The sequence below is a fragment of the Phoenix dactylifera genome, chromosome 15 (genome assembly GCF_009389715.1).
Source record: "Phoenix dactylifera cultivar Barhee BC4 chromosome 15, palm_55x_up_171113_PBpolish2nd_filt_p, whole genome shotgun sequence".
NCBI lineage: Eukaryota > Viridiplantae > Streptophyta > Magnoliopsida > Arecales > Arecaceae > Phoenix > Phoenix dactylifera.
Window position 1 is genome coordinate 2,170,280 of NC_052406.1, and position 14,192 is coordinate 2,184,471.

The 14,192-nt window shown below is 39.0% G+C and overlaps 2 protein-coding genes across 2 annotated transcripts; one reads left to right on the plus strand and one right to left on the minus strand.

Annotated features, from left to right (window-relative positions):
- Nucleotides 1-813: 813 nt before the first annotated feature.
- LOC120113241 (expansin-A23-like) lies at nt 814-2,906 on the minus strand. The gene is made up of 2 exons (XM_039134084.1): nt 2,777-2,906; nt 814-1,781 (listed from the first exon to the last, which is right to left on the minus strand). Exons 1-2 carry the CDS (start codon nt 2,904-2,906, stop codon nt 1,162-1,164), a joined length of 750 nt encoding a protein of 249 aa, XP_038990012.1. The 3' UTR covers nt 814-1,161.
- Nucleotides 2,907-5,444: 2,538 nt separating this feature from the next.
- Nucleotides 5,445-7,116, plus strand: LOC120103950 (putative disease resistance protein RGA3). Its single transcript, XM_039134464.1, has 2 exons — nt 5,445-6,503; nt 6,556-7,116. The coding sequence occupies exons 1-2, from the start codon at nt 5,445-5,447 to the stop codon at nt 7,114-7,116; spliced, it is 1,620 nt and encodes a 539-aa protein (XP_038990392.1).
- Nucleotides 7,117-14,192: the final 7,076 nt, after the last annotated feature.

Below are 14,192 nucleotides of genomic sequence, written 5' to 3' on the forward strand. Positions count from 1 at the left end.
TTGATGAACCCGGTCTATAGTTTCCTTTAGCCATCATAGCAGCAGAGTCTAGGACTGGGCTATTTCCAACCTCTCTCTGTCTTTCCTCTTGTAACAACAGGGAGTAAACTTTACTTAGAGGTGGAAGAGGGTCAATGAGAAGGATTTGTCCTCTAATTTGACTATAGGTGTCGTTTAGCCCCATTAAAAACTGAATCACATGATTTTGCTCTAGTGATGGAAGTACCCCACATGTACAGTTCCGGGCAGATATGTAGTTATTCAAATCATCCCATAAGCCCTTGATTCTTGTGTAATATGTAGTGATAGAGGAGTTACCTTGCTGCAAGTTGGAAATCTCTCTTTGGATTTGAAAAATCCTCGGCCCATTGGTTTGAGCATAGCGTGCTCCTAGCTCATCCCATATGTCCTTTGCAGTTTCAAGATAAAGCACACTTGAGGCTATTTCCTTTGACAAAGAGTTGATTAACCAGGACATGAGCATGTTGTTGCAGCGACGCCATGCGAGATACGTTGGGGATCTTTCTTCAGGTCTGTTGATAGAACCATCAAGGAACCCATACTTTGTTTTTGCTTCCAGTGCCAAAGTCATGGATCGTTTCCACGCATAATAATCTTCATTGCCATTGAGTGGCTGAGGAACAAGAATAAGACCGGGGCTCTCTCCATGATGGAGATAAAAAGGGCTAGTTGGATCATTCATCGGATCAACAAATGTGTTAGTCATGGTGAGGTAAGAACTCTCAGAAGAGAAAGAAGGAAGAACAGCCACAGAACGTCCTCAACCTTCTCTGATACCATAAAGAAATGAAATTGGGAAAAAGGAATGGGCTCTCTTATTCATTGCAGTATACAAGGATTCTATATATAGATACCGATGATCCTTCTAGTGACTATCTTTCCTAACTGTTAACAACAAACTAGCAACAAAAAAAACAAATTTTTGGTGTAACTAATTCTGCCAGCTGCATGCGTAATGTGGAGTTTGTAATTTTCCAATAATCATTTTATTGCAAGACAAATCATTCCACAAGGCTTAGACTATATCTATAAAAGGCTTACTCTATAGCAGAATAATGCGACACACTCTTTTGTTGCTCCAAATCCAAAAGGAAAGAACAATAATCCTATAAATGTACGTCAATTTTCCTTATGACTCATCTAGAATTGCTTCCCCTCAAATACCTGGCCAAATTTCCAGTTCGCAGGAGCCACGTCATCGGACTGCACCATCTTTCCATCGCTTGTTGTCACTCGAAATGACAGGCTTTGCCCGAGCAAGTGCCGTCGAGTCTGCCAGTTTTGGCCCCAGTTCCTGGTCATGGTTATCCACCCGGTTCTCGACCCCTTCACCTGCATGGCTTTCACGTCCCCGGCCCCTCCCACGTTATACACCAACACCAAGATCCAGTCTGGGTTGCCCTTGATCTCGAACCTTACGCCACCTTTCTTGATGCATGGGACCCTTCGGAACCGCACCGAGACGATCCCGGCGTGGTAGTCCTTGGTGATCTTTGTGAACATCGGCATCGAGAGATCGAAGTGCTTGCGAGGAGGATTGCACCAACCGCCATTGTTGCCCGGCTTGGAAGCATTCGGGGGGCAGAAGTTGGTGGCGGTGATGGTGATGCTCCCCGGCGCGCACCACCGGGGATCGTTGACGCACTGGAGCTGGAAGCATGCACCGCATGTGAGGCCATCGTTGAAGAGGGCCGTGCTCAGTGCCGCCGTCTTGAGGCCGTAGCCTTGCTTGAAGAGGTCGCCGTAGCCGCATGCTCCCTCTGTTGGTCAGTGAGGGATGATGGTAAAGAAGAGGAATAAAAAGCTTGGCCATCCAAAATTTATTCAATTGAGATGAATTACAAAGTCAAATTTGAAGAGAAAGCAGAAACAAGGAGAACTTAGAAGTATTCAGTTGCTCCAGATCAATCACACGAAGAATAGAGTAACAAAAAGGTATTCGGTGATGCAGTGAAATCCGACAATAAATAATGCTGATATTTATCTTCTATGTGCGCAGAAAAAATCCTCCTTCCTTATATTGAACTTATAATTAATCTTCTACCGGAGCAAATGGAAGGTCTTCCATAATTCTCTAGAAACTGACAAGGCTTTGTGATTACATAGAAGACAGAAATCATGTCACATTATTCAAAGATCAATGTCAATATGATTACTCTTTATTTTTTATGCATACTAATCGATGAGATAAGATTGTAAAGACAAGTTTACCATGTCAATATATATGTAATTAACCACAAGAAGAATGCATTTACACTCCTTGGTTAGCGTTTTTTATGATCACCACCATGATGAGAATACTTTTAGGAATGGAAACACATCCTTGTCTGCATGATATACATGCATATGCTCCGATACTCAAAATTAAAAAATTATGAAGACAAGACTGCTGAAGCAACGGTGATTGAATAAAAAAAATACCCATGCATGGTCTTGTAGCACTGCTGAGTCAAAGTAGGTTACGTCTAGTTAAAAAAAAAAAAAAAAGTACGGCCACCATGCTCATCAACTTCCTCATAGATATGCTATTTAAAAAATATACATGTTAAAAATAATGTCTATTATAAAAATAATATGACTATAACAATAACTTTATCTCCCTTCCTCAGATCAAATACAAAAAATCAAATATTGGCTCGTGATTGCAAATATATTGATCTTTTTTGGAGCAAAACGGTGGTTATATATTGGACCAAGATTTTATATAAGGATAGAATGCATAAGCAATATATATTGAATGAAGACGATAACGCACGCATGGTTTCTTTGCCGCTCATGTCACCATAAAACGTCGCAAAAGCGTTATCCCATCCATTCTTGGTGGCCACCCCGGAGGACATCAGAAACATAGCCATGCATGCAACGCAAGCAATAGCCAAACCCATCCTCTCTCTCTCTCTCTCTCTCTCTCTCTCTCTCTCTCTCTCTCTCTCTCTCTCTCTCTCTCTCTCTCTCTCTCTCTCTCTCTCTGTGTGTGGTGGGGCTCTAGCTTCGAAGGTCGATATATATAGGCTAGGGCTGGTGGCAGAGGGGGAGAAATCAGGCTTGCACTACATAAAAAATAATTTAATTACTATTTGTGCAGATAATTAATTAAGAGCAAAGTTTTGATAGATTAAATTGGGATGCAGTGTTTAATTTGCTAAAATAAAGCAGTATATTAAAATAATAATTTGCTATTTGTGTGGAAAATAAATTAGGAGGAATGATTTGTTACATTGAATGGCGGTGTTTAATTTTGAATCTCCCGCATTAATTAGCAGCATATCTTGGATTAGATACAAATGTATGTTATAAATGGAATGTATTTAATAATTATCTATTTTTACTATATGCATGTACCTGAATTTTTTTTTGAGTGGAAATTTTTTGTGCATCACTAAAAAACTAAAACTAACCATGCATAGAATTTTTTATAATATAATATTTTTTTTCCTTCCACTAAACTTTCCAATCATTTTTATTATCAGCACATTAATTGTTGGAAGAAATACAGGCCAGATTTTTTTAGTCTCCTACCACCTTGGATCATCTTGATACTAAATTGAAGTTTGAAACTTTTCATATCTGCAGAAAAATAAACAAGATGTAAATTATTAAAATTCTAATTTTAGTACTTCAAACACTAATTTTTCTTTTTTGAAACAAATATAATCTAATTAATTTTCTATTTTCCACCACTACATATCACGTAATCATGTCCGGATCCACACGTAGTCAAACTAAGAATCGGTGATACACATATATATACATATATAAATCATCTTTTTTTTTATACTATCGCTTAAAATTTTACAGAGGAGAGTGCAACAAATTCAGTTTTACATACTTTATTCCATTTGGATGATTCAATCATCGAGTTACTAGCAGAATTCCAACGATCAATCAAATTTCATATAGTTGCAAAGTTTCATATGCAACTTATTTTGGAATCATAATAACAATTACGCAATCAAAATTTAATAGGTTTAGAGGAAACTGCCTTCCTCTCGTCTACGAGAAGAAGAGGGTCAACTGCACATTTTTTTCTTATTGAGTTCTTGCTTGCTTGCTTGTAGATCCAATGTGCTCGAGATAAAAAGATCGGAAAGCACATGTAGAAACGATAAACAAATCCTTGCTTGTTGTTGAACTCTTCTTTCCCAGAATTTAATTAATAGCATGCTTGAGAATAATGTTGGGCTGGTTGAGCAAATGTACGATAACCTTATGGCCGGCTTACCATCACAACAGACGTCGCAAGCATCAATGCCTTCTTTCCTTGATATAAATTAAGACTGTGGTTAGGTGGTGCTCGTCGTTATCAGTTTACTTCGAGTCAATTGAGCCGGTGGTTCATTTTATGTGGAAACTAGGAGCGAATCCATGCTTTCATCTCTATTTGCAATCCAAGAGAAAGAGAGAAGCTCTGAGGGAGGAGAAGTGGTTTCTTCACCATGGGGCCAGAACTGGTAATCGTAGGGTGGCTTGCATCTGCTGCAACTAATCAGCTGCTTGGCTTGGCCATCTCCTACATAAAGGAGCGGCCCGTGTGGCTGAGCATGAAGAAACAATTGAAGAAGCTACATGCCGCCCTTCAACGGATCCAAGCAGTGGTGGAGAGGGTCGAGAAGTTGCAGGTCATCAATGGTCGTAACCCGGCAGAGGAAGCGTGGCTGTGGCAGCTGAAAGATGCTGTGGATGAGGCCAGGGACGTGCTGGATGAGTTGGAATACTACAAGCTCAAGGAAAAAGTGAAGAGTCGAGGAGAAAAGGTGTGTCCCATTGCCTCTGATCGCACTAAGAAAATTATCAGGTGTACCGCTTTTGCCTTTAAACATGGTAGGCATCTAAAGAAGAAGTTGAACAGAGCTGTCAGAAATCTAGATCATGTTGCTGATTCTGCTGGAGATTTCCTTAAACTTCATGATCTGTCAAACGAACATGGAGCAAGGAGGCAGCAGATTGTACCTCCCGAGAGTGGTTGCTTGGTGACTGAAGACAAGGTGTTTGGGCGAGAAAAAAAGATGGCAAAGATAGTTGGGTGGTTGAAGATGCCTGAAAGCTGTGAGCATGGGTCCAATGTTAAGAATGTCACAGTTCTCCCAATAGTTGGTGCGGCTAGGATGGGAAAGACTACTCTATCACAACATGCCTACAGGGAAGGCAAAGGGAGTTTTGACCTCCGCATGTGGGTCTGTGTTTTCAATAATTTTGATGTGGTTGGCATAATGAAAAAGATCGTTCGGTTTGCAACCAGAACAAACCCTCAAGCTGAAGAATTGAGTACACTTCAAGAGATTCTTACAGAGAAGCTAGAGTCCAGTAAGTTTCTGTTAGTCTTGGATGACGTGTGGAATGATGATGATAGGAAGAAATAGGAGGATCTGGTGGCTCCTTTGAAAAAGGGGAAGTAGGGAAGCAAGATCTTGTTAACAACTAGAATGAATTCAGTTGCAGAAATGATTGGCAAAGTAATGGAGGGAACTGAGGAACCAGTGAAGTTGCGAGGCATAGAATGGAATGCTTATCTCTTACTTTTCAGGAGGCATGCATTTGCTGGTGTGAACCCTGATGATCATGGAAAACTTCAACGGATTGGCGACCAAATAGCGAAGAAGCTGTGGGGGTCTCCTTTGGGGGCAAATGTTGTGGGAGGAATGTTGAATTCTAACTTGAAGTTTGAGTTTTGGAAAGAGGTCTTGGAAAATGGCGTTTTCAATTCAATACAGAATGGGGACTTCCAGCCAGTACTGAGATTTAGATACATTCAGTTTTCACCACAGCTACAGCATTGTTTTAGATATTGTAGTATATTTCTCCAAGACTATCTATTTGAAAGGGATGAGTTGGTCCGTATGTGGATGGCCGCAGGGTTAATCCAGCAGTCTGAGGATAAGAAGAGAAGCCCAGAAGATATAGGCTGTGAGTCCTTCGATAGTCTATTATGGAAATCTTTCTTCGATTGGGCTCTCTACTGGGTTGGTACGAATACCACATACTATGTCATCCATGATCTACTACATAAAATGGTATGCTCTGTCTCCAAGGATGAATGCTTGGGAGTTGATTACAGCAAGCCAAACCCAAGAGATAACCCAACCACCCTTCGTCACTTATCTATCATGGTTGATGATCCACTTGTGCTCAGCAAAGTGCCTCGGTTAAAAAACTTGCACACTCTTGTCCTATGGATTCATGGTCATGATCGCAGATGGGATGTTATGGTTAATAAGGTGCTCAAAGGATTCAAAAACTTGAGGGTTCTGAAATTAGAGTCATCTGCCACTTGCAAGCATAGGTCTCTGAATGAGATTGATGATCTAAAACACCTCCGATACTTGCATCTTGACAAGATTGTTGATACAACTTCATTGACTAAATCAGTGTACAAGCTCTATCACCTGCAGACCATGATTGTTCTATGCTTGGATCCTTCTACAAAAAGAATAGGTGAAGGCATGAAAAGCCTGATTAACTTGCGACATCTGATCCTGCCGTCGGTACGTAGCAATTCCCACAATAGCTGAGATTGGGAATCTTACTTCCCTCCAGGAGTTGGACAAATTCCATGTCAGGGAGGGCAATGGCTGCAAGATAGGTGAGTTAAAGCACTTGAAAGAGCTCCGTGGCGAGCTACACATCAAGAATCTTAAGAATGTGAGAAGCTGCGAAGATGCTAGGGAGGCTGAGTTGCATAATAAAGAGCATCTCCGCATACTAGTGCTGCAATGGGATACAAATTCGAGTAGCACTTCTGAGGTGGCAGCAAATGTAATTGATGGCCTCGGACCACATTTTTGCCTTGCAAATCTGAAAATTATTGGCTACAGTGGTGCTTGTCCTCCATGTTGGTTGGAAACTCGATATCTCGCCATGCTAGAATCCATTACTTTGAGCAATTGCGAAGAGTTGGAACTCCTCCCACCCCTTGAGGAGCTGCCTTTCCTCAAGTTTCTATCTCTTGAAAATATGAGGGCATTGAGACAAGTTGGTCATGCATTCCTTAGGCATAATATGGTCACTTCTTTTGGAAGGTTGGAGGTTCTGAAGTTTAGGATGGTCGATGGTTTCCTTGCCTCAAGTTCCTCAAGATCGAGCACTGCTCTAGGTTGATGGTGTTGCCCCCACTACCTCATAGTTTGGAACGACTGAAAATATATGATGTGGGGTTGACTACTCTTCCAAGACTGTGGCAATGTCAAAATAACGATTGCGAGAGCTCGTCGCCATCAAATCTTCGTCTCTTGAAGATTCAGTCTTGCCGCAAGCTAACGTCTCTAGCTGGAGGCTTGCTACAACACACTGATCATTTTATGGCTGTCGAGGAGTTGTTCATCCAGCAATATAAAGCGCTACTGCATCTGCCGGTGGAAGGATTCCAAAAACTCATCTCGCTAAGAAGCCTCCAGATACGGAAGTGCCCGCGCTTGTAGAGACGCAATGCGCCTCATGATGACTTCTTTCTTCCCTCGTCGGTCCGGACAATTTCTATGATGAATTGTGGTGAGATGGACGCATCACTTCCTAGTGCGATGCAGCACCTTGCATCTCTCTCCGTGATGCACTTGTGGGAATGCATAAGCATCACAGCCTTCCCCTTAGCAGAGGTGTTCAGAAGGCTCAAGGTACTTCACAACTTGTCCATTGTTCGTTGCACAGAGCTAACATCATTGGGAGGTTTGCACGCACTCATCTCACTCAAACGTTTGGAGATCAGAGGTTGCCCCAAGCTTGTGCAAGCAGCAGCAGCAGCTACGCCACCAGTAACCAGTGATCCCGACAAAGGGGCAGCTGATGGCTCTGCATCGCCACTCGACATACTCCAGATTGATGACCCCTCATTGCTGCACTTGGAGCCATTAAGAAGCCTTACATCCGTTCAAGTTGTGCACTCGTGGGATTGCTCCAGGCTCCCATCCTTGCCTGAGGAGTGGCCATTACAAGTCCGCAGTCCCGACCAAGTGATCCAGTTGAACAAGGCACTCTCTCCGAGGTTCCTCTCTAGGAGCTCTAAAGAACTCAGCTCCCTCCAGGAGGTAGCGTTCCCCTCTATTCCAGTCACTGCCAGAACTGCCCAATTCATCACTGACTGTGATTCAGAGTTGGAGGACAGGTTCCACAAGAAGATAGGCCAAAATTGGAATAGGATTGCCAACATCCATAAGGCGACCATTCAGTCAAAGAAACAAAGAACATAACAACTAGCAAATTGTTACCGTATCCTCTCTCTTGGTAACACCAATCTGTGCCCTTCCTGCACCTCTATCTTTTTATTTGACCCGCATGTTCCTCGAGATACTTATGAATCCAACCATCTCGCTTTCTTCCCTACTGACAAATTGTTACCTTAAGTTTCAAGCAGGAGTTTATGAAAAAAGAATAAATGATAGAAACTTGAAGTTGTGGAGATTAAGAATACTAGATTTATTAGAAGCACTAGTTGTTAAACTCCAAATACCTGAATATTTCAAAACATGGTTAGTTTACTCCGGAAGCCAGATATTTCATTTGTTTCTGATGTTTGATTGAAGAACTAACTGAGTGCATTTAAAACTTATTTCTAGCAAAGGGAAAAAGTATGTTGTTACATGCCATTGCAAACTTTGCTTGCTAGTTCTAATGATGATTTGTTGCCCTTGCATTTTCCTGGTTTTTCTTTGAATATCAGTTTTGAGAATAAAGGTGCCAAAAGTTTCATTGCATATATTTTCAACTTCTAGATCTGTTTCTGCCTATAAATTGATCTTAATCACACAAACAATGCTAATTCTTGCCATCTCTTTATTAAAATTTAATTTCTCAAATCATGTCACTTAGATGAAGCTTTCTTTTAGCGCTTAAAGTATCAGTGAACTCAGAAAAGTCACTCTGCTATATTATAGACTGCTTAAAGTATCAGTGAACTCAGGAAAGTTACTCTGCTATATTATAGACTTGAAAGTAAATCTCACGAGTTGTTCTCGAAGTGCGCTGCCAGATGAAGCAAAAATATGTTGCATATTTATTTTTTACTTCAAAAACAAGGTCTTATGGTGTGTATTTATATAGTTTTATGAGTTGTTTCTTTCTTATTTGTTAAATCAATGCCCTGGCATACACTTTGAGATGCGATATCATTGCAGCTAGGAGTTGTTTTAGATGTTTCTTATGCATGAGGTATAAAGAAGTCTCAACCCTGCATGGCTTTTGTGAGCGCTTGGCATCTGAATCAAACTTTTATTGCAGAATCTCAGAATTTCATTTTCTTTTGCACTAGCAAAAATCAATTTGATAAATTTCACATGTTTTTTTTAATATGCAGAACACGCTGGATCAACAAATTTTAATTCTGAAACATGTAGAAGAAATCATTCAATAATCATGTCTCTCTACTGTGAGTTTGCCATTTTATTGACATAGCTCAGACCAGTCTGTTGGTTTTTGAATGGAACAGTCTCATGGAAGATGGACATTTGTTCTTAGGCATATATTACATAAATGATAGCAATTTTTCAGGTAAAGCAGCAGCAATGTCTCCTAAACTTTAACCTTGGCAAGCTCATGTAAAAATACACCCTCCAAAGCTATGTTTTTGTTTCTGAAGGTAATATCTTAAGTCCTTTTGGTTTCAAATTATTTGTAATTCCCATTTTTTGTTGATTTCAATACTTAGGGGCCATTTGTTTGCCCATAATTCAATTGCACGCAATTCAAATACAAGCTGCAATTGAAAATGTTGCATTTGAAATTGCAGTTGCAAAACTTGTTTCTCTTTAATGCTCTGTATTTGAAAATTGCATATGAAATTGCAGCTGTTTGGTTGCACAATATCGAAAGATATTTACTAGTCCTACTCCTACAAATAATCTGATAAGGTTACCTCCTTGAAAACAATAAACTGTCATTTTGCTATTATAGTATAATAATTAACATTTTATTTTTATGATTATAATAAAATAATGATAATATTATTAGATTATTATACGATAGATATTATAGTAATTATATTCCTCCAAAATAATATGATGTTATAATAATTATATATAACATCATATTATTTGAAGATTGCTATCAATTGCGAGAAATCTTGTAATTAAAACCGTTGCCTGCAATTCCTATTATAAGATTCTGGTTCCTTTTTTTGCAGCTCATATGCTTATCTAATGCGGCTTCTGAGGAGTCCTTTCCAGCAAGCTAACAAAGTCTTTCCTCCCTTCAAATATTGGAGCTATGCAGTCCACTAAAACTCCAATCACTGCCAGACCTGCCCAGCTCTGTAGAAAGATTTAATTATCCCTCACTGTCATCCATCATCGAAAGAGATTAGCCCAAGATTGCCCACATCGGGCAAGTAGATGTCATGGCATCTGATGAATTAAAAGGCTTTGGCTGATTCCTCCTCTCTTTTGGCACAGTAAATTTTGTTCACCTTTTTTGTTGCCCTTCCTTTCTCAATTCCATATTGCTCAAGTTAGCTATGAATCCATCCTTCTTACAACTTATTAAAATTTCTGTCTACTCGACTCATTGGTTGTAATTATCTGTTTCCATAAGTTCTATGGTTAAGATTACTATATTATGATTTAATTTGTCTGGTCTGGAAGAATAAAAAGTTTTTTTTCCGACCAGCTTAGCTCATAACTTTCAAATGAGTAGGGAAACATAAGAGAATTGTTAAAGTATGGCTCTAGTTCACCTTTTCTTTTATTAATTAAATAAAAATATATATTATAATTTGCTCTATTTATACTAGTGAGATTTGTTCCTACAAAATTTACGTCGGATTCCTCTTCTAGTTGGAAGAAGTTACAACTCTTCCAAAATAGCCGTGTATAGTGGAAATAATTATGAAAATGTTAAAATTATCCTGACGATAGTTCTTAACTTCTCTATTTCATCTAGTTGTTCCCTGATTATGAGTGACGTGTGATCAAAGCATTTTGCAAAAAAGGAAACACTTATTTTTGCTGGCCCATTGTTGATCGAAATATTACAGTACGACCCAAACTGTTAGGTGCATCAAACTCTTTAGGGTAGATGCAGCATCATAAATCTTGAATAGTTATCTAGTTTCAAAAAATAGGAGCATCCCCATTAGAAATTGTAAAGGAAAGTTATGGCCTCCTGAAATTTTGATACATCACTACCAGAAAACACGCGTATAGTGACGGTGATTTCCGTCACTATACCGTGTTTCCAGTTACTAATACGGAATTTGTGACCGGAGCTTCCGTCACTGAATTGGTTACAAAAACACGCGTCACTAAATTCTCAGTGACGGCGGCGATTCCCATCACTAACCTCTGTGACAGAACCGCAGTCACTAAGCCGTTACAAATTCAAGAATTAAATATTTAAGAAATTACGTATTTTCCGTCACTATCCAGTTGCGGCATTAGTAACGAAGGTAACTTGGTCACTGATTTTGTCACAGAATGCGGTCACAAGTTTGGTCACTGATCTGTCATAACCTTCAGTGACAGATTTGGTCATCACAAACATGGTCACACATTTTGTCACTATATTTGTCATTAATCCCGTCACTGACTCTCAAGACAAGGTTACCGTCACTAATTTGTTACAAACGCTCTGAGCAAAATCAATTTTTATTAACCAAAATTCTGTCACTAAGTTTATGACTGCTCGTCACAATACTTGGTAAACAATTTAGTAACAAAAATTTGGTCGCTGATCACAATCTAATAACCTGGTATATTTGGCACATTGATTGGCTCATAATAATGATAATAATAATAATAATAATATCATTCATAGCAAAGGCATTTAACATTACGCAAAAGTCATTTAAAATATCCTTCAAAATAAGCATCAACATGTCCTAAATCCATCAAAATCAAAGTCTAAAAATATGTCATAGAGATCAACAGAGATTTCATTCCTCCTAGGAATGCAAAGACCTATCATCTAAGGCAAAAGCAATCATAATGAAGCATGATTAGCATATCCAGAATCGCCATTACTCCCCTGATCTGCAAGCCTTGGTCCAAAGCCCATCTCTTCTCTCATCATTTGAAGAACCTCCTCTTGCCATTTTTTCTTTTCCTGCTCAAGAATACGTAGAAGGTCTTCACGCATGTACAGCTCTAGAGCTTGACTTGTAGAGGTGGAAGAGGATGATGATTGCCCAATAATTCCAGTAAGATCCTCTAGGGGACTAAAGCCATAGACATGGCCATGAGTTGGGACACCAGTTGCCTCAAACCACAAGTCATAATCACATGGAGGAGCATCTAAAGTGGAGGCATCACCATATTTTTTGGAGTATTCAGCTGAATATTTTGCCTGCTAGTTGATTTAAAAGAAGAGAAAAATATTATGGTGGATCAAACAAGAGATAAACATGAGCAAACTCAATAATATTTATGAATCATAAAAAAATTATACTTACCATGACAGCTTTACTTCTCTTATCTACATATCCTCCCATGCCTTGCTTTGTCTTATGCATCCGATTAAAAGATTCAACTATTGTTGGCTCCCTACCTAACTTTAATTTTTACAAAAGAGAAAAGAAAAAATTCATTAACATATAATGGGCTGATTTGAGATGATTGAACAATAATATAAAAATTATTATAGAAATCTAATTGAATAAAGATGTGTACCAGTCGTTCGTCATGATTGACAAATGCGATTAATCCTCCACAGTGTTTAGAGATGCTACCATTCTTCATGGTGTTTCTATTATTTTTGTTGGCTTCTGATTTATTCTTCCATTTTGGGGAGATCCAAATGTCAATTAGCTTATTTCAATTTTCTCTAGAGATCCAATTAGGGGGTTTATCACAGGCTCTATTTAAATCTCCTTTTGCTTCCAGAAGCTTTTGGCTTCTGACCCTCCCTAATGAGGTTGTCAACCGTCGCTGACAATGCTTATTCCAAACTTGATGCACATGATGCAATTGTCCTGGAAGAATTGTGTGTATCTCCTAACAATATATAGGTCGCAAGTAATCAGACTTACTAATTGGCATGTGTAACAAGGGCAAAAGTTAATGATAAGAAATATAAATTAATTACATCACCTCAAATTTGTTCCACATTCCAACTTTAGCATGTGTAAGGACCTCCCTCCATGACAACCACGGACCATTGAAAAATTGGCGCATGATAGCAACAACTTTGTGACTGACCTCATAATCAAGAAACCTGCAATTTAAAAAATATTCATTAGAAAATAAACTAAATACTTTAAATGCAACAAACACATAAATTCAAATTAGTGATGGAAGAAAGTGATATTTTCATACATTCCTCTTGTGCACCTAACAATCACTTTTCCATTTGCATCAACAGGGGCTTTAAGGATTGGCTCTCGGCCATTGCTCTGTCTTGGATCAATCCCAAGTTCATCATTCATCTGATCCTCATTCATAGTATCCTCATGATTTTGCACTGCACCATTCATTTCTTCATCATTGATTTCTTCATTTGTATCCACCTCTTCATTCATGTCCCCATCAAGAATGTAATCATCATCATCATGACATTCCTCGACACGCTCAGGCAACCTAGGAGGTTGAGGAGGAACTTGAGTAGCAGTCAGTATTAAAGCTGCTTCCATTACCTCTTGGTTTCCCTTTTTTCTTGGCCATAGCTGCACAACAATAAAAAGTTATAGTTATTTCACAATATAAATGTCAACAAATCCAATCAAAGTAAAGAACAATCAGTGGACCTGTTGCTTTCCCTTTGCTCTTCCTCATGTCTGCACAATTATAATTTATAAGTCTAAAATTAGTTATATTAGCATTCATAAATATGCATGTTGTATTTTAATCTTTCTCAGCCTCATGCTCCTCTTCCTCGGTTTGTTCATCTTCAAAATCTTCTTCTTCATCCTCAAAGTCCTCTTCCATTTGGTTAGTTGTCAACTCAATTTCTACTGCATCAATATCTTCTGCATCTCTATTAACACCAACCAAAATGTCTGGATCATCAAGCTCATCTGTCATCGAGATTGGAGTAGGAATCCTGTAGTTTTCTTCTTGATAAAAATCAAGAAAATTTTCTTCTGTCCCACTAGGAGGAAACCTACCTCTAGCTTTTGTCTTAATTACTGCCCACCACAATCTTCGATTCTTCTTCTTACCTGGGTAACCAGTGTAGAACACCTGATGTGCTTGTTGAGCTAATACAAAAGGATCATTGGTTGGAAGTCTTAGTTTGTAATTGATCTCAACGACGCC